We start from the raw sequence: 24,580 nt of genomic DNA on the forward strand, positions 1-24,580 counted from the left end.
TTATTAGCCCCAGAGGTACAGGTCTGTGAATCGTCAGGCTTACACACTTCACAGCACTCACCATAGCACATACCTGCCCCAATGTCCATAACCCAAACACCCTCTCCATAACACCCCCTCCCCCCAGCAACCCTCAGTTTGTTTTGTGAGATTAAGACTCTCTTATGATTTGTCTCCCTCCCAATGTCATCTTGTTTCATTTTTTCCTTCCCTGCCCCCCAAACTCCTCACCCTGCCTCTCAAATTCCTCATATCAGAGAGATCATATGATAGTTGTCTTTATCTGACTGACTTATTTTGCTCAACGTAATACCCTTTAGTTCCATCCACGTTGTTGCAAATGGCGAGATTTCATTTCTTTTGATGGCTGCATAGTATTCCATTGTATATATGTACCACATATTCTTTATCCATTCATAAGATATGTATTCTTACGTTGATTTCCTAACTTAATTGTTCTTTGACCAGAGAATATAAGCTGGAAGACACTTCTCTGAAAATTTACTGAGACTTGTTAATGGCTTCGTACAAGGTCACGTTTCTACAATACTGATGATGTTTTACCTATTAATCTATCACTTAATGAGAGATTTAGGAACATCTCCCAAGTTGATGTAGGTTTGTCAGTACTGCCTTGTGGGTTTTGGTTGGTTGCTTGTTTGCATGTCTTCAAAATTTTGAATCTGTTTTCAAGGTTTTTAACTTTCAGGACATTTTGCCTCTTATCACTGTATCACTATTAAACAGTTCAACATTTGTTTCTGATGGGGTCCCAGGGGATTCAGTGGTTGGTATATAAACAGAATTTGTGTAAATTTCTTAGCTTGTGTTTTCCGAAACACGTGTATGGTGTAAATTCACACTGAATACATGTATCAGAGACTTCAGGTTTCTCTTTTTCGAAGGATCCCCCCTGGCCCCCACCTCCATGCCCCCAGAGTCTAAAGCAGACAGCAAGCCTCCTTGTGTCTTATCTGGAATGGCGTGCGGAGTATTTCTAGCCTCTTTTTCAGGCACGGGCAACCCTTTGAACGTCTGCATTTGGAGTAACCGTATGTATATTTGAACTTAATGAGAAAAAAAAAGTTTATTTTTATTTTCCCATTTGGCATTTCTGCAGCAAACTTACTTCTTACCATGACTGCTGTGTAGCCTTGGCCAACTACTCCAGATGTTACGCCTTGTTTTTGAAACTGATAAACAAATACCAGAAGAAACAGGTCAGTTCTTCATGCATATAATTCTTCAGAATGTCTTTGCATTCGTGTGTTCTTGTGAGCTCATGTTGGGTAGTCTTATGTTTTGAAGGTACTAGTTTCTTTGAGAAGCTTCCATCTGACGTGTTCATGGGTGGACCAAGGAGACTATTACTTGTAGGAGTTGAAGAGGGAGTAGTTTGAAGCAGAAAGGGCTACAACAGGATGGTTGAGGTGGTAGGATTCCTGGTTTAGGGAAGAAGGTAGGTGCACAGTGTCATTCCTCCCAGTGATTTATAGACCCTTACTTGAGAATCCTCTTGGTGTGGGATGGGGGTCATTTCTAGGACCCATCCTCAGCCTGCTGAGTCAGATGGGTGGGGAGAGGCCTGGCCATCTGCACTTCAGTGAGGACCACTGGAACCTCTGATGCAAAGTACAGTTTGGGAACCCCGACAATGGGTAGACTCTAAAGATTCTTTTAGCCCTGAAATTCTTTAATTCTTTGACACTTTAATATTTAGAAGATGAAATTCTTCCAAAGTAAGGTTGGGGTTAATGGATCAGGTAAAAATGTATATACAGTTGTTTAAAAGAAGGAAGAAGTCACAAATGGCTCCACCTTCATAAAATCATAAGGTTTATTATAAGTTCTTGAATATTCATTAAATGCAGTTTATTTTTATTCAGCTTTATAAATGCTTAAGGTGACATCAGCTCTTTAGTGAGGTGTTTTATACATGAACACAATTTATATTCATTTCAAATATGGTAAAATTTCAGAATCACTAAGTTTAAAACCAAATAATTTATGTGGATACTAGGACTATTTTAATATAAAGCCTTGTGTTTGTTTATATTGGACATCTCAAAACCACCTCAGAATATAATCCCTGTTTGCCACAAATAGCATGTAACTTATTTTTACCCAGCCCAGTACTTTTGCTGAGAATGACTAAATTTGTCAGATTTGATGCTATTATTAGCTGATTTATTAAAAGGTTACTAGTCTCTTTGGTTATACAGATGTCAGAGAAGTTTCTATTCTCATATTATACCATGACTACAGCTTGAAGATGATAAAACCTTGCTTAAAGTGTTAAGTTTTCATTTAGATTTTAAGCAGTGATTTAGAAATACGCACTTGAGTTTCTGATTCTGAGTATTTGGGCTGCAAATGCTTTCCCCTACATATTTTGTGTTTTCTCTACATTATACACTTTGAAGGATTTCAGGGTATAAGATTTTGCTATGTCAGTGGAAGAATCGATTTGATTAATCTACCCGAAAGTATTCTCAATCTGAAGTGTCCATTAAACATTTATTAATCTAGAATTTGGTACAATATATTATCTGAACTGTAATCTTTGGACAAGTGACTTACTCCAGCAGAAAACTTAAGCACTCCTATTCTTGGTTGTCTTTTTTAAGGAAAAAAATAAAATGGTAGAAAAGATACTTTACTATAGCATTAAAAGAATTCTTTTAGAACCTGTACTTAAAAAGTTAAGTTATAGATTTTATTTTGAAGTGTTATTTTATGGACTTTCTTTGTAATTTTATTTTGTCATCATTATTCTTTTGCTTTGGTGTTTTGATCATGGGTGATTTAGATAACTAGAACTGGAGAAGACACCTTTGCTTGCACTAGAATTTTCAAAAGTCGGTGAAAGAAAACATTTCTGTTTAACAGTTTGATTTCAAGTTATGTCAGAACCTGTAATTTTTTTAAAAAGGAAGAAAACCTATCAGTTCAGTGCTAACAAATAGCCCCGTTGTTTTGTAGCATTACTAGTAATAGCTGTTTGTTTTTCTGACTAGCTTGGATAATGGCCATGTTTAGTAAACAGATCCCCTGGTATCTTGCCAATATGAGACACTTGTGATGTCAACATAGTTAGGAGTATGCTTTTTTTGGTTCAAAGGATGAACCATCTTAAAGTTTAATTGGTAAAAATTTTTACCACACCTCTTAGTGAACTATTTTTCACTTTGGACCAATAGTTATCTGTAAAGCAAAATTGGTGTTTCAGACCCATATTTTTCCTCTGTTGATCTATATGATAATTTTGTGTTCCTGTTAAAATTATTTTGTTCAGAAGAATGAAAATCTCCTTGCAAACTATGTGCAGTACATATTGTTTCCAGAACCATCCAAGAAATGCATAACTTATTAAATTATTTTTATCACTGTAGTAAAAATAATATTCAGGGGCGCCTGGGTGGCTTAGTCAGTTAAGCAGCTGCCTTTCGCTCGGGTCATGATCCTGGGGTCCTGGGATGGAGTCCCACATCGGGCTCCCTGCTCAGCGGGGAGTCTGCTTCTCCTTCTGCCTCTCTCCCTGCTCATGTTCTCTCTCTCTCTCTCACTTTCTCTCACTCTTTCTCACTCATATAGATAAATAAAAACTTTTAAAAATCATATTCAGATATGTTGTTTATTTCCTTGTCTTCTTAAAGGTACTAAAAATAATTTAACCTCTTCTTTTTTAAAAATTATTTTTATTAAGACATAATGTATTATTTGCCCCAGGGGTACAGGTCTGTGAATCATCAGGCTTACACATATCACAGCACTCACCATAGCCCATACCCTCCCCAATGTCCAAACCCAGCCACCCTATCCCTACCTAATTTAACCTCTTCTTTTTTTTTTTTTAAAGATTTTATTTATTTATTTATTTGACAGACAGAGATCACAAGAGGGCAGAGAGGCAGGCAGAGAGAGAGAGGGGGAAGCAGGCTCCCCGCTGAGCAGGGAGCCTGATGTGGGGCTCGATCCCAGGACCCTGAGATCATGACCCGAGCCAAAGGCAGAGGCTTAACCCACTGAGCCACCCAGGCGCCCCTAATTTAACCTCTTCTTGATGCCCAAGGTCAATATTATAAGTATTACTCACTGCTGTAGAGGCTATCTCTCCCATCCTGGAGCATGAATCTGTTGATGAGATTCTTTAAATGTCTGTGCCTTCATTTTGTAGATCTCTCTCTCTTCCCTTTCTACTGATTGTTAACTCTGCCTTTGGTAATCTTCACTTACATTTTGTGATTATTTCCTTGCAGTTAAGAGAGGAAACTCACAATAAAATTTGTTAAAAGTATCACTTAAAGAAGCCTTAAATACAATTGAATATGAACGAACTCTTAATGAGGGGACCTGAGGGGACTCTTAGATGAAATAGCCTTTGTCATTTCTCATCTTCAAGGGCCAATTAGTAGCACAAGATGTAACTCTCGTGTCCCCTCCCTTATGAAGCTTTTGAAGACCCTCAGCTCCTCCCACATCTGTGCATCATTTTAAAGATTCAAACGTAGCCAGTACACCCAGCTAGCACACCCAGAACTAAGGATGTCCCAAGCAGAATGTCCCTAGTCTTAACCACTTCACGGTAATTAAGAAAAATTATTCAAAACTTAGAAATAAGATGCTGGGCTGGGAGGCTACATGTCCTGACAAAGTCATGCTGGGGAACTGTTTAATTCTCCAGGAGAATGTATCTGTGTTTAAACTTGCTATTTACTATTTGATTAGAACCCAGGCCCTGTAAAGTACACATTAATTTGTAGATTTTTCTCTGGTAGACAAGATAACCTCAAAAGTTATGATTGTATGACCCTGGGGGCTATTAGCCAGGTGTGTATCTAACCTAGTAATCGAACATTTTTTTAATGCTTGTAAGCACCCAATTCTTTAATTGTTCTTGGAGCCAACTTAACCATTGTATTGGCTCCCTCATTAATGAGATAAGTAATTTTTTTAATGTGTTAATTTTATATCTGTATGAGAATCATGTTGTTAACTCTTCAAAAATTCTACATTGACTCTGTGCCGTGTTTTACTTATCCTAAAGAATGAAATGTTTACAGTTTTGATCTCTGATTTTTTTTTTTTTTTTAGTAAGAAAAAGGGACACATAATTTATATTATATTTAGAAGAGCAGGGTAATTGTTCAGGCCATAAGGAAGTAGTTATGTGTCCCAACTACTTCCTAAAATCTTTAACCAAAAGCTCCATACTCCATAGGTCTTTATAAATATTTCTTTTGTGATTCTCCAAATGGTTGTTTTTTGTGTAGCTGCCTCGCCCACTACTGGGAAAATTCCTGAAGGACACAGGCCTTGTTTTGATAAACCTGAGATGACGCTTGGTGTACTAGACACATGACAAAATGTTGAAAGAATGAATTTTGAGTATTTGAAATGCTTTGGAATCCATAAAGCATGATAAAATATTTCTTCTAGTATTCTAGTACTTCTTCCTTAAATATTTACTTTCCTTTTCCTGCTTTGGAAGAGGAAATAATAATAATTTTTTCCCACATTTTTCACATTGGTGAACTGTCATACAGAGAACTAAAACAGAAGTAAGGGATTTTAAATTATTTCAGACCAGGATAGCGTCTTAGGTTCATGGTGCCAAATGGCCAGGTGAATATGATTTGTATTTCCTCTCTTTTAGAAATAAAAGTAAATCCAGAAAACCCACACCAGGCATGTTCTGCTGGGAATGTATTAATCTGCAGTGGCTAAAAACTGCTACACCTGAGATTTATTTGGATGTTGAGGCTTTGAACTAATCTTTGGAAAACCCACCAGGCCTCCAGCAACTTACAGAATTGTTAGTTCCTATAATTTTTATTTTATTTTATTTATTTTCAGTGTTCCAGAATTCATTGTTTATGTTTACAAAAGTCCTAGATTAAGTTGGGTTGTAGATGTATACTTTGGAAGACTGGTAGTCTCTTAATAGACATAGCTATCACCAAGCGATTAAAAAAGCAGGAGTCTATACACCTTATCTTTCTTCTGAGGGGTCAGTATTAACTTTATCTTAAAAGTCTGAGGGCTACACTAGGAATCAGCAGAGACTTCATTTTTCTGAGATTAATTTTTAAAGCAAAGAGTGTTCATGTCTAAGCATTTTTTTTTCCAAGAATACAGAATAAAAATTAAAAAATTTAAAAAAAGGAAGGAAAAAGAAAGAGCCCTCTGCATACCTCCTTTAGTGATTTTATCAAGCTGGTGAGGAACTCTGCAGGAAACTGTGTCAGCCACTTCCATGGTCCAGCAAGGGGGAAATTCTGTTTTGACTCAGGTAGTGCCAGAGCTGATGGCTGCTGAGAGAAGAAGAATATTTCCTCCCCATATCTGCTGATTTTCCCACTGAAGGAAAAAAAAAAAAAAAAAAAAAAGGAAGGAAGGAACAAATTTTGCATGAGAAAATGACAAAGGTTAAAAAAAAAAAAGAATTCCTTCTTTTTTTTTCAAATATTATTCATATTCATCTCTTATCAAGGTAAAGTCTGACTTCTGCATATAAGACCGGGTCTTTTTAAAATGCACCTGATCTATGTTTATCAGGTCAGTGATAATGAAGTGTTGAGGAGCATTTTCACTTTTATATTTTACACCTCTGTGTTGTGAAAATCTGTTACAAGGAACATGGATTTTATTTTTTAAAGTGATATTATAAAAACAGACAGTAGGTCTTAAGATGGAGAGATTTCTAATTCTTTCTTGATAATAGCTCCTAAATGATCATCAGAATCACCCGGGGAGCTTTAAAAATACACATTCTCAGGGCCCCACCTGTGGAGATTCTGGTTCTGGCCTGGAATGGGGCCCAAAGGCCTATTTTTAGAAGTCGTCAAGTGATTGAAATGCATAGCAGCTTTGGGAACCCTGTGGTATAACTTATTAAAACAATTTCTCCAACATCGACAGCGGAGAGTTTCTATAAAATCTCAAGAGATTTTAACGTGATGAATCAGATCAGCCACACAGGGTCAGTCTTTCTCTGAGGGGCCTGCGACCGACAGTGCATCTCCCTTGCAAAGTAGGAGCCAGACTAGCAAGACAAAGTAGGTGCTGATTGGGAAAGGTTTCCCCAGCAAGCGGGCATAACCGGCCCTTTCGCTTTTTGCACCAAGAGCTGAAGGCTTTTTTAGCTAGAGAAAATGAGATGGTTTATTAGATGCTTCCATGAATTCCCCCCACCTCGCTGGACTTGTGTCAAAACATCTAGTCCTGGATAAAAGAAAACAAACAAAAAAGGAATCCTGGGACCACTCCCAGGGGTAAGACTGACAGTGCTTGACAGCACGGCATCGCGTTGGTGAGTTTTCAGGCGTGGGTTGGGATGAACCACTCAGGAGAGGCAAGTTCAGGTTTTCTCCTGCAGGACCCTCGGAATGGCCTCAACCTCAGGTAACTAGACAAACTCTGAGTTGCGGATTTGCATTGAGCGAAGTCACCCCCAGATTTTATTGATAAAGGAATCACCAAATGTTCCTGCTGATGTCCTGCTCTGAGAAAATTCAGTGTAGACCCATATCTAAACTTCGTAAGTTTGCAGCAGATACATCTGAGGAAGACTTGTGTGTACAAAACATGGCCGAGTTGGCTCCAGCCCTCTTTGCACACAGCCCTCCAGTGAGGTGGGCCTGTCTGTGGCAGACGATTGTGGTACCAGCCAAGGTTTCTGGTTTTTCAACAGTCTCAGAGAAAAGGAATCCACTCCTCCCAGCTCTTACAAAGGACTTCCTCAGGGAGAACAAGGGAAACGTCTTTGGCTCCTATCTGAGGAGGTTAATTAGTCCAAGATCCACGGTACGACTCATAACTCCGGTTCCCACACACACACATGGAGACCAAAGCACAACATTTCAGTCAGCTTGATGCCGCCCGAAAGCTAAACTGTAGCACGAGGTAGAGCAGCTATTACAAATGCTAACCAAAGCTCAATTAAATGACACGTCTCATTTCAGAAATGTGTACATATTGTATGCTTTATGGTGTAAACTGCATTTGGTAGAAACCAAAGGTACCAACAGATGGTTCTCGTAACGCAGGAACGAGCAGGGTCGGCAACATCCTTGCAAACCGGGGCCTACCTCGGAAGGTGCCTCTGATGTCAGCGTCGCCGCAGTTAGCTTCTCCACAAGTACGCTTGGGTTTGTTTTCTGGAAGAACATGAAGGGATTTTCCCCACTTCTTCTGGAAATATCTATTGGGCAGGAGATCCGGTAAAATGCCTCCAAGAAGCTTTGTAAGATGGGCAATATTTCCCAGAGGTCATGGTCCAGAAACCATAACCTTTATCTGCATTCCCATCACTTGCACCCATTGAGGAGCTGTCTGTCTAACCCTCTCCATTTTTAGATGGGGTCAGTTTCTTGTTTGTTTGTTTGTTTTTTTTAAACCGGAACTTCCAGAGGCAGGCCAGTCATCAGAGTACTCACAAACACTGTCTGGGAATCGCCCAACGTGTCCTTGCTTGTGCCGCTTTCAAAGCCATGCCTCCCTCATTCCGTCTGGTCTTCTTTCCGGCGAAGCGGTCATGTTCAGCCTCGCGCGCACAGTGAGCACCATCTGATCTGGAATGCTTGGAAATGGCTGTGTTGACCGCGGACCTGGAATGTCTACAGAGTGTGGGCTGACCTCACCACCGTCTGCCGTCTTTCTAGCTGTTTCCTCCTTAACGCAACCACAGGGGTGCAGCCATCCAGAGATAACATGCCCTCTCTCTCTGCTCCATCTTGTGTGGGGCCGGTGAGGATGGGCCAGGAAGGCACCTCCACCCCTTCCCCTGGAGCCTTTATATGGCAACTTGGCTCCCAGCTCGCCCTCGGCCTCCCGCCTGGCAGGAGTGGGCCCGTGGCTCTCTTCCCAGCCCCTCTGCAGGCACATTCCCCGTGGGTACTGCGAGCATTTGGCTGCGCTCGCTCCTTTTCTCAGCCTTGGCCTTGGTCTGCACTCCTGACCAGGCAAGCAGCACAATAAACCCTCAGCGTGTTCATTCTTTCCAGCTCCTGCTGCTTTGCCCTTGTGGAACTGGCTCTTCCCCCACGCAGCACGGAACCCGGACGCCTGATTTATGTCTGCGGACTTTAAAAAGAACAGAGCCCAGTGAAATTCTAGCCCTGCCTGGTGCTTTGGAGTGGTCCAGGAGCACGTAGCTGGGGCTTGATAAATGACTGCCGATGGGGTGGATAGATGAGGCATCAAGTGTGGTGTCTTCTGGTTTGATCGTCCCCTTAGACCCTGGGTTTCGAGTCTCCAGCATCTCGGATTCTTCCATCTTGTACGGGTCGGCACTTCTGCAAACCGCTGACCCACCTTCAGGACCCCAGGGTTAATTAGCATTTTTGTGGGAACACAGTCTGCCTGCCACGTGGGTAAAACTGATCTGTTCTTCAAGCCACCTGTAAGTTTGATTCACATGGACGATTCATGTTGACCTTTCGTTTGAGGCTGGGAATTTGGGTAAAGGTGGCAAATTGCAAATTTAGCTCTCAGATCCACGTTGCATGAGAAACTCCTAACCCAATTTTAAATGGGGGCACCATGAAGATCTTTGTAAAATGTTTTCCTTTACTCACTAGATGTGGTTCTATCCTAAGTAAGTGGCATCTGCTGACCATGATTTATTCGTTCTAGGATAGTTTGATATGGTTCCTTCCCTGGGGTTGGTGTGATGTGCACCAGTTATTTTAAGGCTGGGTAGGAAGGGTGTGGGCCTCAAGGAGGAATATGTTCGCTTTGGCTGCCCGTGGCCAGGGCTAATAACGTGAGGTCATTGTGGAACTGGTCGCACGGGGCCAGATGGTGCATCAGACGCTAGCTTCGACATTTACTAGACAGTGCATGTTTTTGAGCAAGGGGATGATGTAAGAGCCTTAGGAAGCCGTGTTAATGTTGATCCCAAAGGAAGGACCCCATCAAGGGTCTGTGGCAGGTGTCTATAGGCAGGGACCCCCTGGGGGGGGCAGGCCTAGGAAGGAGGGGCTGGGAAATTCTGAGATGGCAGAGCAAAGGGACCTCGGCGACTGGTTGATGAGGGGAGTGAGGAATCACAGATGTCCGTGGGGCCAAGTCTGGGGGACTGGACAGGTGAGGGTGATGGGGAAGGACGAGAAGGGCTGATGGAGTTTGGGAATCTGTCTGTAGGCACAGGTGCTCCGAGTCCTGCCCCTTCTCACCGGGCTTGGACTTGGGGCTTGGTGAGTGCCGGGAAGCCTGAGTGTCCACGTCTCTGAGAAGGAAAGCCTCCTTCACTGACTTGAGGCCAGTCTCTCCAATGTGGAAAGCAACATCAACACGCCTGCCCCTTGCTTTTTTCCAGTTAAAGCAATTTCATTTATAGCAGCACGGGCCCACTGAGACGGAGTACTGTGCTTGCTCTCGAGGAAGGATTTTCAAAACTAGGGAGAATATCCCACATGCTATGACTGGAAGGCACGTTGGAGGTCAGGGCTCTTGAGAGAGGCGGACCTGTTTGTCCGAGCTCTGGTTGGCCACTGCTGTGGCTGGGCCAAGTCCATTTTTATGCACAATGAGAAAGTCCGTATGAACTGGTGATACTAGACTGCTTTCTTTGAGCAAAATTTTATCTCTCCTGATTCATCTTCACTTTGCTGTTTCAAAATTCATGGCTGGGGGTATAAATCTGCAACCTGGTATTAAATTTATTAAAAATGTTCCAGAAGTTCAGGGTTGATTTGTAGGGGGCTCTCTGAGACCATCTGAGAATAAAGGAGCAAATCTATACCTCAAAGGAGACCTGTCTACTGCTGAAACGATTTTCTGCTGTGGATTCAAGCCATGGTCTCCACACGTGGATACTTTGGGCCTTTGTCTAATTCTTCAAATCTTTATAGAATATTTAATCAAAGGGCACTCTGTGGACTTGAGAAGGATTGGGCTGTGGGACAATAAACAACCTCTCTGTGCTGCAGTCCAAGGCAGTCCTCTGTGCAGGGCCAACCACCCAGGGCTGGCCTCGGCCCGCTGGGGCCTCTCAGGGATTCCAGATGAGTCAAGACAAGCACCACCTCTGCCAGCCTCCTGGGAGACGGCTTCTATTTCGGACTCGTCCATGTTCCCTAGATCTGTAGAGAATAGAGTCGAGAAAGGTGGTGGAGGGGGACTGAAAAGCTGCCTGAGCCAACCCCGAAGAAGAGGACAGACCCAGTGAGCATAGCAGTTGCTGGAAGCTTGGTGCCGCAAGCCGCGCAATCTGCCATCCCCGTTTGTTGATCTCGCATGCCATCCTTCAGTTGGCACCATGGCTGCCAGGAACCACCCCCTCCTTTTTCCATCCGAAGGCAGGGAAAGAGGCATTGTGGCAGAGTTAACTCTTCCTGCCCCGAAGTCTAGAGTTTCTCCTTCCCCAGTCCCCCTGCCCCAAGTGGGGGGTTGGGAGGTTGGTAATCTGTGCCATGTTAGGATCCACACAGATATTAGAATCGAAGAATTTTAGAAGTCAAATGGGCCGAGGGAATTTTTCCGAAGAAGAAAAGCAGCACTTCTTCGCCCCTAGATTGGACCGCACACGGCAGGGGCTGGAGGGCACCTGAATTTGGAAGGACAGTGATCTCTAAGGAAAGCTGCCTTTTTCTCCGGCCTGGGATGATCTGGGCCAAACACTCCTGACAAGTCAGCAAGGACGGTAGAGTTGGCATAGGCCAGAGACACCTGCTGCGGTCTACGAAGGAGGAAAACACACACAGGGAGGCAGAGGTGAAGAAGCAAGTCCTGGGAAGGGGGTGGCGGGGAGGGAAGAAATAATCCGGCATCCTTCCCAAGGCAGCTGTGACATTTTACAGGCTAAACCGAGTAGCCTGATGTGACTTAGCAGAAAGAATACCACTCCTTTTTCCATGTTTTGTAAGAAGTCATTGAAAATCACATAGAAGCCCTTTCCTGTTTTGCTTATCATGCTTCTGAGGAGGTGGGAGAGGGGCGCAACCTGGGACCCAGCGTGAGGTCCGGAAATGTCAACAGGGCTGCCCTGGGGTGTGTGCGGGAGGGACTACCTGGACTGCGGAGCGTGGGAACAGCACTGTTCAGGGGAAAGGGCCACAAGCTATCCCTGTTAATGAACTAATTTGTATATCTGAATGCTTGGAACAGTGCCCGGCCCATCATACATGCCCTGGGTTCACTACTGCCGCTGTTACCACCACGACAGCTGACTACTGTTAAGTTTCCGGAGGCAGAACTCACGTGGCGGGTCTTTACTCAGAAATCGTACCTCAAAGTTGATGCGAAAAGCTCCTCTTCCTCAGCTTAGGAAGCATAAAACGGAATAGCCTGGAGGAACCTAATTCTCAGAAATACCCTCTGTCCTGTTGGGAAAATGTCCTGCTTTTCCACTGGATGTGGCCAGGGCGCAGGGGTGCTTTCCTTCCAGAACCCAGGGAGGAGCCTCTGCTCCTAGGAGTGATGTGCAGCAGCCACTGGTTGTATGTGCGGAGACGGATGTTGCAAGGGAACTGTGTGTGCTTGTGTGAGATGTAGGACCCACAGACTTCAGATTTTTCAGGGAACCATCTGGTGATCAGAGACCGACAAAGGGACCCCAGTTCCCAGGGAGGGGACTGTCCCAGGTCCTCTTTCTCAAGACCCGCTCCTTTCCACTGACCAAGCCGCCCCAGCCTCCCCTCCAGAGAGCCGTATTTTGAAATTACCTCCAACAGATCTGAATTCAACCTTACCCCATAGATGTTAGCCTCATCCTCGCAAATGGATTAGAACCTCTTCAGAGCCCCTTGTCCCATTTTTTTCCTGGGAGTGTATCCTCCCAGGCGCTCAGCATGGAGAGGTATCTAGGGACTGGCATTCAGGTCCTGGTGGCCCAGGAGTAGGTTCTCCCCACCGGATGACTGGCTGCTGTAGGTTGCCTGCCGAGCAGAAGTTTTTCCCAGTGTGAAGTCTCCTGGACCAGCTCCAGTTCTTGCTGGCGTGTTAGCCTTCGACTTTCTTCATGTTGACAAATGGTTCCCAGCTGCACAAGCCGCGGCCTCGCCTCTCCTCGGCCAGTGCCAGGGAAAACTTTTCTTTCAAAAACAAGCAGGAACAAGTTGGTGTTGGCCAAGTCACCCCAGGCAATTCCAGAAGTCTTGTCCTTTGTCTGCCACACGTGGTCCCTGCGCTCCGCTCTCTGCCACACGTGGCCCTGCGCTGCCCACCCCCCAACCCTCAGGTCCCACCTAGACCTGGCTCCCCGATTAAAACAGGTCTAGGCCTCTGCCCTTCGTCCCTCGTGGTTGAGGCTGCTAATTACTACAGATCTGATAAACAAAGCTGGGTTTACTGGGAATCCCTCCTGGTGACGTATTTGCATTTTATTTTTATTTTACTTTTTTAAAAAATTGTATTTACTTATTTGAGAGACAGAGAGCACACACAAGCAGGGAAGGAGCAGAGGAGAAGGACAAGCTGACTCCAAGCTGAGTGCAGAGCCCAGCTTGGGGCTAGAACTCACAACCCTGAGGTCATGACCTAAGCCAAAAGCAAGAGGAGTCTTAAGGGGCTGAGCTACCCAGGCACCCCACATATTTGCTTTTTTTTTTTTTTTTAAGATTTTTTTGTGTATTTGAGACACAGTGAGAGAGGGAACACAAGCAGGGGGAGTGGGAGAAGGAGAAGCAGGCTTCCCACTGAGTGGGGAGCCAGACATGGGGCTCGATGTAGGGCTCAATCCCAGGACCCTGGGACCATGACCTGAGCAGAAGGCAGAGGCTTAACGACTGAGCCACCCAGGCGCCCCACATTTGCATTTTATAAGGAGATAATTTCTTAACTGCTCTGCAAAAGGCTAGGCAAAGGAGGACCTTAACAGGATAGGCCCTGTGGGAGTCAGGGCTTGGCTATAGAAAGGACTCCAGGTCAGGGGAATCCTGGGTTCAAATCCTAACTCACTCCTCACAGCTTCTACAAACCCCAGTTTCTGTCAGATTACACAGCGCCTGGCACCCTGATAGCATCCAAATCGGTGAGAGCCCCTCCATGAGTGTCTCTTCAAAGTCCCTTCCTGGGGTCCCTGCATGGCTCTGTTGGTTAAGCATCTGCCTTCAGTTCAGGTTATGATCCCAGGGTCCTGGGATCGAGCCCCGAGCCCCACATCAGGCTCCCTGCTCAGTAAGGCTTCTGCTTCTCCCTCATCCTCTCCCTCCCCCTAGCTCGTGCACTCTCTCTCTCTCAAGTAAATAAATATAATCTTAAAAAAAAAATAAAGTCTCTTCCTCCCAGAGGAATTCCCTCACCATCCACGGGTAGCTGGGAGGCCAACTGTATTCCGTCATCTGTCTGTTATTGTAGAATTAAGAACATAATTGTTTTTGTATCCTGTTCAGTTGTAAATTGCTCTCAGCTTGGGATTTTTAGAAACATTTATTGTGAAATATAGCTGACTTGCAGAAAAGTGCATGAAACACACATGTACCATTTAGCAAATTGTGATAAAGGCGTTGCCCACGTCACCACTACCCTGGTCAAAGACGAGAAGTACTGCTTTAAAGTGGAACATTTATGACACAGTGATTCTCAGCTGGGGGTCACTTTGCCCCCAGCGGACATTTAAACCTTTTTGGTTGTGGGGGCGCCTGGCTGGCACAGTTCGTAGAGCGTGCAGTTCTTGATCTTGGTGTCGTGAGTTCAAGCCCCGCGTTGGGCGTGAAGCCTGCTTAAAACAATGGTTAACCCTTCTTGGTTGTGATGTCAATGGAGGCACTACTGGCATCTCTAGTAGGGGCCGGGATGCCGGCTGATAAACACAGCCCCCACAGAAAAGATTCTCCTGCCCCCCGAAGTCTGCAGAGCCTGGGTTGGGGAAGCCTGATGCAACACAATCTGATGAACCGTTGTGCAAAACATCCGGTTTCTGGAAACACAGTGCTTCCCTAGGAGGTGACCTCTTAGTGAACGATGTAGGTGCTCAAGAAAGCTGTTAGTGTCAATACTTATACCTAACGTGTTATCAGTGATCCCATCCCACTCAACTAACTGTTCTCTGGGGGATTTAAAAAAAAAAAAAAAAAAAAAGGCCAGCCAGAATTTCAGATGAAGGATCTGAAGTTAATAGCCCCTGCTAAGTACGTCCCTCAGTTTGTAGTCTCTCACTGTGGCCAAATGCTTTTAATCTCCCCTGTCGATATGCACCGATCTTGGGAATCAAATACTAGACACGTTAGGAGAAGCCAGATGTGTTCCATCCTACTATTAATTAACTCGGGAATAAATTAAATACTGTACTCTTTCCAACGACTGGTCCTACCCTTGGCTTTTGTTTGGTTTTTGTTTTTTTAATTTATTTATTTGAAAGAGAGAAAGAGAGAGCGAGCACAGGCAGGCAGAGAGGCAGTCAGAGGGGGAGGGGAAGTGGCTCCCCGCCGAGCAGAGAGCCCGATGCGGGGCTCGATTCCAGGACCCTGAGATCATGACCTGAGCCGAAGGCAGCCGCCCAACCGACTGAGCCACCCAGGCGCCCCGGTCCTGCCCTTTGTAACCGGCTTCTCTCTACTGCAGGATTTGGTCGTCCGCATTGTCTTTATTCTCGGCAACTTGACGGCGAAAAATAACCAGGCTCGGGAACAGTTTTCCAAAGAGAGGGGGAGCATCCCGACCCTGCTGGCGTTGTTCCATGCATTCTACAAACTGGACCTGTGTGCGGAGAAGCCGATGGCGGGAGCGGAGGAGCCCCAGACGCCCAGGCCGCGGGCCCAGGCGGAGGACGTGCTCATCAAGCTGACCCGGGTGCTCGCCAACTTAGCCATCCACCCTGGCATCGGCCCTGCGCTGGCCGCCAACCCGCACGCCGTGGGCCTGCTGCTCACCACTCTGGGTAAGGCCCGCGCCGCCGGCCGCTGCCTGCAGGGGACGCAGTCAGGTGGCCCCCCCCTCCCCAGGCGTGGCGACGGTTTCAGCGGCGCGATCTGCTCGCTTGAATGAGCCTTCTCAGCAGCAGGTGGGAAAATTCCTCTTCTGCGCAGAACTGCCTCCAAAGTAACCCAGGTTAAAAAAAATATATATAAATATACACACACATACACACACACATATGTATATATGTATGTATATATGTATGTGTATGTATATATATGTATTAAATATGTTTTAAATATATATATTTAAAATTTAAATTCCACATTAAAAATACATAAAAATATATTTTTCTCATACATATATATATATCTGAAAAGAAGAGAAAAAAAAGTTACTAAAATCCACTGAAGTGTACACCTTGAAAAGGGTTTATCTTATGGTATGTGAATTTTGTCACAATTTAAAAAAAGAAGGTACCAATCAAATTGCCAAAAATTGGCCAAACTAAGCACAGTTTAAAATCCTTCATTTTTCCTGGGTTACTCCACGGGATGAGAGTGTATCTTTTTCTTAGATTTTTTACAGTACCTGTAATTATGGCCCCCAGTCACTCTGCTCCCATTTCTCCCCATTATTCACCACCGCACTCTTCCATAACAAACTACCACAGACTGGGTATCTTGACCCAGAGAAATTTGTTTCTTGTGATTCTGGAGCCTGGAAGCCCAAGGTGGAGGGGCCCGCGGGTGGGGTCTGGGTTGAGAGCTGGGTAGATAGCTGACTTCTCACCAGGTCATCACGTGTGGTTCCTCAGAGCGTGGCCCCAGGGAGAGAGTGGATGATCTCTCTCTTTCTCTTCTTCTAAGACCTCAAATCCGGTCCATCAGATAAGGACTCCACCATTAAGAACTCTTCTCACTTTACCTCCTAAAACCCCTGTCCCCAGTTGCAATGGCATTGGAGGTTAGAGCTTCCACATATGAATTTGGGGGAGGGGACACAATTCAGTCAATAATATTCTGCTCCTGCCCCCCCCCTTGCGAATTCATGTCCTTTTCACACACAAGACACATTTATTCCATTTCAATAACTTCAAAAGTTTTAATTCATTCCAGCATCAACTCTAAAATCTAAGGATCAACATCTCATTTAAATATCTAAATCAGATATTGTGAGACTCAAGATATGGTACATCCTGAGGAAGAATTCCTCTCCTATGAACCTGTGAAACCAGACATGTTACATGCTTCCGAAATACAGGGTTGGGCAGGCCTAGGATAAACATTCCCATTCCAAAGGGAGAAACAGGGAAAAAGGAAAAGATTGCAGTTCCCAGGCAAGTCTGCAAGCTAGCCAGGTGAATGCCGTCGTAGTTTAAGACCTGAAAGCCATCCTCTTTGTTTCAGTGCTCTGCCTTCCAGAACCCCTGGGGCGGGGGTCTGACTTCCACATCTGTCTGTCCAGGTACTGGGGCTCTGCAGGCTGGTCTCATTCTCAAGGCTTCAGGGTGAGGGTGTCTGGCCTGTTGAACCCGAGGCAGGGGCCCTGGTTGTGATCTCTCACCTTTGGGGTCATTTCCACTCTTCTAGAAGAATAATGCCCACTCACAGCCCAATAGCTCCCTCGTCCTGTCCTGTCCCACGCAAGGATAGCCTTCCTGTCTCAGAGCCTTTCCGTTCCAACTGGCAGTGTTTCTGCCCACAGAACCCCAGAAGCTCTGTATTGATTGATATTCCAAATGCACATTTGTTTCCCTCTAGCACATGCTTTTACACTTTTTGCCATAGGGATAGACTGAAAATCTTCCAGATCTTCAGGTTCTACTTCTTTTTGCTTAACAATTCTTTCTTCATCTCTCTCTCCTCACATTTTACTGTAATGTCAGGAGAAGCCAAGCTGCTCCTCAAATACTTTTGCTTTGAGATCTCAGCTCAGTATCCAGTATCGTTGCTTGCAAGTTCTACCTTTCACAAAACACTAGAACGAAAACATAGTTCAGCCAGTTTTTCGCCACATTACAGCAACCATCACCTTTCCCGCAGTTTCCAGGAACCTGTTCCTCCTTTCTTCAGAATGACCTTTTATGTCCATATGTCTACCAACATTCTGTTCATGATTACTGTTGTGGTCCCTAAGAAGACGGAAGCTCTCTCTCCTGCTCTCCTCTTTTCTTTCTGAGCCCTCACCCGAATTGCCTCTAACATTTCTCATTTGTACCATGCACCTCAGAATCCTCCAGCCTCCCGTTATCCCCCAGCTCCAAAGCCGCTGCCACGCTTTTAGGTACTTGGTACAGCAGCAGCCCACTTCATGGTACCAACCCCCATCCCAGTCTGCTCTGATGGCTGTAACAAAAGAGCGTAGACTGGGTGACTTCAACAACAGATTTATTTCCTCACACTCTGGAGACTGGACGTCTGAGATCGGGTGGGCATCATGGCTGGGTTCTGGTGCAGTCTGTCTTCCTGGCTTGAGGATGGCTGCCTTCTGTCTGTGGCCTCACATAGCCTCTGCTGGCATGTGCCCTCGGAGAGCATGTGCTCTCTCTCTCTCTTCCTCTTCCTTTTTTATTTTATTTTATTTTATTTTTTTAAAGATTTTATTTATTTATTTGACAGAGATCACAAGTAGACAGAGAGGTAGGCAGAGAGAGAGGAAGGGAAGCAGGCTCCCTGCTGAGCAGAGAGCCGGATGTGGGGCTCGATCCCAGGACCCTGGGATCATGACCTGAGCCGAAGGCAGAGGCTTTAACCCACTGAGCCACCTAGGCACCCCTTTATTTTTATTTTAATTTTATTTATTTATTTGTCAGAGAGCACATGCAGTGGTTAGGGGGAGCGGTAGGCAGAGGGAGAAGCAGGCTCCTCGCTGAGCAGGGAGCCTGATGCTGGGCTTGATCCCAGGACCCTTAGATCATGATCTGAGCTGAAGGCAGATGCTTAAGTGACTGACCCATGCAGATGTCCCTCTTACTCCTCTTATGAAAGCCACTAGGCTTATTGGATAAGGATTCCACCCTTATGACTTCGTTTAATCTTCATTAATCTTCATTTAATCTTGTATTTCCAAATACAGTTACGTTAGGGCTTCACCAGAAGAACTGGGAGGACATAATTCAGTCTATAGCACCCTTCCACTTTTTAGGCCTTGTCGTTTCCCACAGTCACACCTGCACGCCGGTGTGCAGGGAAATTAACTACCACACAGAGGGATCAACTTAGCTACTACTTACCAGGCTCTGATGGATTTTTTCACTGCAGAAGAAACATTAATACCTGATGAAAATGATGTTTTGGGGTAACCTTTGGACTTGGCCCCCTGCTCTTCATTAAGATCCATTATTGAGTGCTTAGTGCCTAATGAGTCCTATGCTAAAGGAGGTTTATCTTAGTCTGCTCAGGCTCCCGTGTAACAGACCACCACAGACAGGGTGGCTTAAACCACAGACATGTTTTCTCACATCACAGTTCTGGAGGCTGGAAGCCCAAGGTCAAGGTGCCAGCAGGGTTGGCATCTGGCAAGGATGCTCTTTCTGGCTTATAGATGCTCCTTTCCTCCTCTTCTAAGGGCAACAGCCCTATTGGACGAGGGCCCCATTCTGATGACTCATTTAACCCTTCATTACCTCCTCGCGGGCCCTCGCCCCAGATTCAACCACCTTGGGGGTGACTTCACACTGGGGCTCCTCCATATGAACTTGGAGAGGAATACCAACCTTCAGGGCATAGCAAGGCTTAAAAACACATAGTGTCTGCTCTCCAGGAGCTCTGGGTCTACAGTGGAGACGTGGCAGGCATGCGGACAGGAAGCTGATGACAAGCACCGGCCTCCAGGCCAACACAGGATATGTCGAGGACTTGGAGCCCCAGCACTTGTCTATAGACACCAGTCTCTTCGCAGAAGTCTTTGAAAATTAAAACAAAACAAAACAAAAAATGTTTCTAATAAGGACTAGCCCTTTCAGGAAGCTCCCAGATTTAGAGATTTGCTGCCTTAGTGGCCAGCTCCAAATTCTAGACTTTGCTACATCCGAGAGCCAGCTACACAGGGCTCTCTCAAGCCCTCCGGCAGCAAATGCTGGCCCCAGGCAGCTCTACTGGGCACTCAGGAAGAGAGGCAATGGGAAAAACACATGGTTGAGTTAGGCATACCTGGATTCAGATGTGGGTTCTGTGAAGCAAGGTATGTAACACCTCTCAGCCTCAGTGGTCTCATATGTAAAATGGGCATATTAGGAGGTTGATATGGACTGAATTGCACCCACCACTCTCCGGCTCCCAATATTGAAGCTCTAATCCTCAGTGTGATGGTATTTGGAGATGAAACCTTTGGGAGATAATCAGGTGTAGACAAGGTCATGAAGCCAGGGTGCTTGTGGTGGGATTAGCATCCTTCTAAGAAGAGACTCCAGAGAGCTTGCTCTGGCTTTCTCTCTACCACATGAGGATATGGCAAGAAGGTGGCCATCTGCAAGCCAGGAAGGGCTCTCACCGGAACCCAACCACATTGGCAACCACATTGGTGTCCTTCCAACCTCCAGGACTCTGAGAAAAAGAAATTTCTGTTAATTAAGCTTCAAATCTCTGGTATTTTGTTATGGTGGCTGAGCTAAGACAGATGCACCATTGGAGTATGAATTATTATGGGCTCAAATGCTTATAAGTGCATGTAAGGCATTATTTTTGTGGCGCTAAGTGCACGTGCAGCCCTTGGTGCTGTTGTGAGGGATACCTTGTAGCAAGTCCCTCTTGCCTAGATGCCAGACCCTATAGAGAAGGCAGTAACACAGAAGAGCTACGCTTTCTTTTCCTGGACAAGCTAATGAATTCTTCCAAGGCAAGAGAAAAAAATCAGATTCCCGAACACCACCCAAGGTCTAGTGCCATCAGTATGGGGGTGGAGGGAACAAGGACTCCTCAATGGCATTTCTACCTCTGCCGAGAGATGAGTGTGGAAGCTGGGTGAAAGGCAGGGACGGAATGACCAAGGGTCTCCTGTGCAGAGTAAGGGTTCAGTCCTTCACTTGTTGCTGCATTCAGCGACTATTTATTGAGCACTCCTGTGTGCCAGAGTCTGCTCTCGCTGCTGGGAAGACAACAATGAAGAAAACAGACAAATCCCTGGTCTCACATAGCTTCCATTTTAGGACTGGAAGACAAACATTAAACACATAACAGGTCAGATGATTATGTGTGCAATGGAACAGATAAAAGGAGGGTAAGGGAAAAAGAAGACTGGATGCCATTTTATAGAGGGAGGTTAAGGAAACTGTGTTCAATAAGACGACATCTAAACAACGACCTGAAGGATGAGGGGAGTGAAACAAGTGGACACTGGAAACACAGCACATTCTAGACAGAAGCAATAGCGATGCATAGGTTCAGGCAGGATCATGCTGATAGGTTTAAAAAAAGAAGGGGGCGCCTGGGTGGCTCAGTGGGTTAAAGCCTCTGCCTTCGGCTCATGTCATGATCCCAGGGTCCCGGGATCGAGCCCCGTATCGGGCTCTCTGCTCAGCAGGGAGTCTGCTTCCTCCTCTCTGTCTGCCTGCCTCTCTGCCTACTTGTGGTCTATGTCAAATAAATAAATAAAATCTTTTAAAAAAAGGGAGGTGGGGTGGGCAAGAAGACCAGTGTGGTGCAGGTTGGAATAGCAAATGAGGCGTCCGATGTCAGAATTAGGGCTGCCTAGGGGCGCCTGGGTGGCTCAGTCTGTTAAGCATCCAACTCTTGATTTCAGCTCAGGTCATGATCTCGGGATCATGAGATCAAGCCCCACGTCGGGCTCCGCGCTGGGTGTGGAACCTGCTCCAGATCCTTTCTCTTCCTCTCCCTCTGTGCTGCGCCTCCCACAAAAAAAGGAACTGGGGCTGCCCAGGTAGGGCCTGAGGCTCAGGTAGGACAAGTGGTGTTAGCTGACTATTAAAGGATCGTGATAAGGATAGACTCAGGCAGGAAAGTGGGAGAGGAGAAGCCGGGTAAGAGGTGAAGGATGGGCTAGGTGGTAGCAGAGGAGGCGAGAAGTGATCAGGTTCTGTGTGTTTGGAGGACAGGACGATTAGGAGTTATGAACAGATTATGCCCTAAGGGTCATTCTGCTGAGGGGTGGAGGAGTGAGGAACAGACTCGCAGGGTCGCAGCCCCCAGGAAAGCTCAGAACAGTGCAGGTCAGTGGGGGTAAGACGCAGATCAGTGGGGGTGAGACACAGCTCAGCTTGTCCATGTGTTGGCACGTTCACTTGACTATAACCACAGAGCCTAGGTCAGCCTAATTTTTCCAGATGCCCTGACTGGAGGGATTGAGCTTAGAGTGTTCTAGAACCTGGTCAGGAGTGGTCCCCTGTGTTTGGTGCATGTCCCTGCAAGAAGAGTCCTGGAAAGTAAAGCAGTAAGCAAAGCCCCTGCACAGACCCCATCTGGGACAACAACTTGACCCTGGCATGCTGGGGCAGCTAGGAGGTCATGTTTCTGCCCCTACAGTGAATCTTTCATACCCTTTTCCTAACTTTCTTCCAGAATACAAGTCAATTGAGGATTGTGAGGAGCTGGTGATCAATACTACAGCCACAATCAACAACTTATCTTACTACCAAGTGAAGAATTCTGTAATTCAGGACAAAAAGCTATATATTGCTGAATGTAAGGTTCAGAATTGGGTTCGGGCAGATGCATGGTTAAGATTTTGACTTTTTTAATGAAACACAGAACTGGTGTCCTTCCTATTTTCTGATTTCTTGTACAAATATCAAAGAAACTGATTTGTTTCTAAGAATTCAGAATATGGGGGAATGTTAGGATCTTGGTTCTCGCTAAAGTCCCTTATAGTTTGTATTTTATTGTCACTTGAAAATTTTGAGTTATCGGTATTTAGTATGATGCTGATGGCTAATAGCCTTTAAATGAAAAGTTAAATTCAGTGATTTATGTCTCTGGTTCCCAAACCCAGTGCTCATAAAGCTTCTTGTGAGTAATAACATGGATGGAATCCTAGAGGCTGTGCGTGTTTTTGGAAACCTCTCCCAGGACCATGACATCTGCGATTTCATTGTGCAGAAAAATGGTGAGTTAATGACACTTCAGGTTCATAAACATGTTCTTCTTGCCAATAAACAGCTAAGCAGTGTTCAAGCTTGGGTCATGACGATGTGATACTTGTCTCTGCGCTGGGACAAGTAGTGCTTTACATTCTGTTCCATCCGTACTAAAGGCCTTCAGCTCAGTGTGCCAAGATAGATCTGGGCAGTGTTTCTCCCTGTTCCTCTCTCCCTTGTGAGTGCTCTGAGATGGTGTGTGGACGTGTGTGTGTTTAAGGGAAACAGGTCATCCATAGACATCATTATTGTCCCTGAGAATGGACTCAAGAGACAATCTCCTTCATGTACTAGAACATCCCTAACAGTACAGCTTGTAATTGTAAAAAAAATGGAAAGAATTTAAATGTAAATACATTATGATATTCACACAACAAAAAGTTCTATATCGGGGTACCTGAGTAGCTCAGTTGGTTAAGCATCCAAATCTTGATCTCAGCTCAGGTCTTGATCTCAGGGACGTGAGTTCAAGCCCTGTGTTGAGCTTTACCCTGGGCAGGGTAGTCTACTTAAAATAAGAAAGAAAGAAAGTACTACATCAATTAAAATGAATGAACTAGAGATTCACTCAACACAAATTAGCCTCAAACATGTAATACAGGAGTGAAAAAGCCGGTGATAAGAGGGTATATAAAGAATAATACCACTAAATATGTTCTAGAACATACATAACAATCATGAGTATTGCTTATGTACCGTACTTAGTAATGGTATAAGGTACAAATGACATTTGAAAATGGTAAGACAGAAGTCACCTTTGAAGGGGAAGGGATGCCCAAAGATATCAATTGGATCTATAACATTTCTTAAACTGAATGGCAGGTATCCAAGATAACCATCCTCTGTATGTCTCAAATATTTCATGTATGAATAATAACTAAAAATTCCCAATTATCCACAATAGCAAATTTAGATAACACAGATATTACGGGGGAGAAAAAGCAGCAGCAGTAAACTGTCACCCATCATCTCACTCCCCCAGAGAGTATAAACTGTTAATGTTTTGATGTACATTATTTAGACTTTTTTTTAAAAAAAGATCATTTATTTATTTGAGAGAGAGCAAGAGAGAGAGAGAGGCAAGAGTTCGCATGTGCTCGAGATGGGGGAGGGGCATAGGGATAGAGAGAAGCAGAACTCCCCACTGAGCAGGGAGGCCTAAGAGGGACTTGATTCCTGGACACCCCCCACCCCAATCATGACCTGAGCCAAAGGCTGGGACTCTGAGGATCATGACCTGAGCCGAAGGCAGATGCTTCACCAGCTGAGCCACCCAGGCGCCCCCATTCTTCAGACTCTTAAACACAGGCATAGATGTGTCTGACAATCCCTGGGACCAAAGTCAGAGCAGGATGGCCACCTGTCAGGTGTGGGGGCAAACAGAAGGCAGCAGAACACACACTTTATCCAACCTTGCCCAACCCTTTGCCCGACCCCTGCGGGGGCTGTTAAGACAACAGGACGAGGAGTTCCATTTCCTGGAAGTAAAGGAAAGTGGTTCCCAAAGTTAGGGGGCCTGTCTTGATCTGAGCCGCCCCCAGCCCTGACAGTCCTGCTTTGCTACAGGCCAGTTTCCAGCCCCCGAGCAAGTTTTCTCTTACAAACCCTGGAAGACTTTAGAGAGGATCTCAATGGGAGAGCCCCCCCCCTCCTCCCCTGAGGTTGTGTATTTCAAGAAAATTGCGG

General features: G+C 45.3%; 1 protein-coding gene across 2 annotated transcripts in view; it reads left to right on the forward strand.

Annotated features, from left to right (window-relative positions):
- ARMC2 (armadillo repeat containing 2) overlaps positions 1–24,580 on the forward strand; it is a 107,602-nt gene that overhangs the window by 74,283 nt on the left and 8,739 nt on the right. For both annotated transcript variants that reach the window (XM_032858267.1, XM_032858268.1), the window contains exons 12-15: positions 1,121–1,220; positions 15,508–15,823; positions 22,320–22,442; positions 22,750–22,863. In XM_032858267.1, the coding sequence (XP_032714158.1) occupies positions 1,121–1,220; positions 15,508–15,823; positions 22,320–22,442; positions 22,750–22,863 (653 nt within the window). The remainder of the gene's footprint in view (positions 1–1,120; positions 1,221–15,507; positions 15,824–22,319; positions 22,443–22,749; positions 22,864–24,580) is intronic.

The sequence above is a fragment of the Lontra canadensis genome, unplaced genomic scaffold (genome assembly GCF_010015895.1).
Source record: "Lontra canadensis isolate GAN:19392208 unplaced genomic scaffold, GSC_riverotter_1.0 scaffold14, whole genome shotgun sequence".
In the NCBI taxonomy this organism is placed as follows: Eukaryota; Metazoa; Chordata; class Mammalia; order Carnivora; family Mustelidae; genus Lontra; species Lontra canadensis.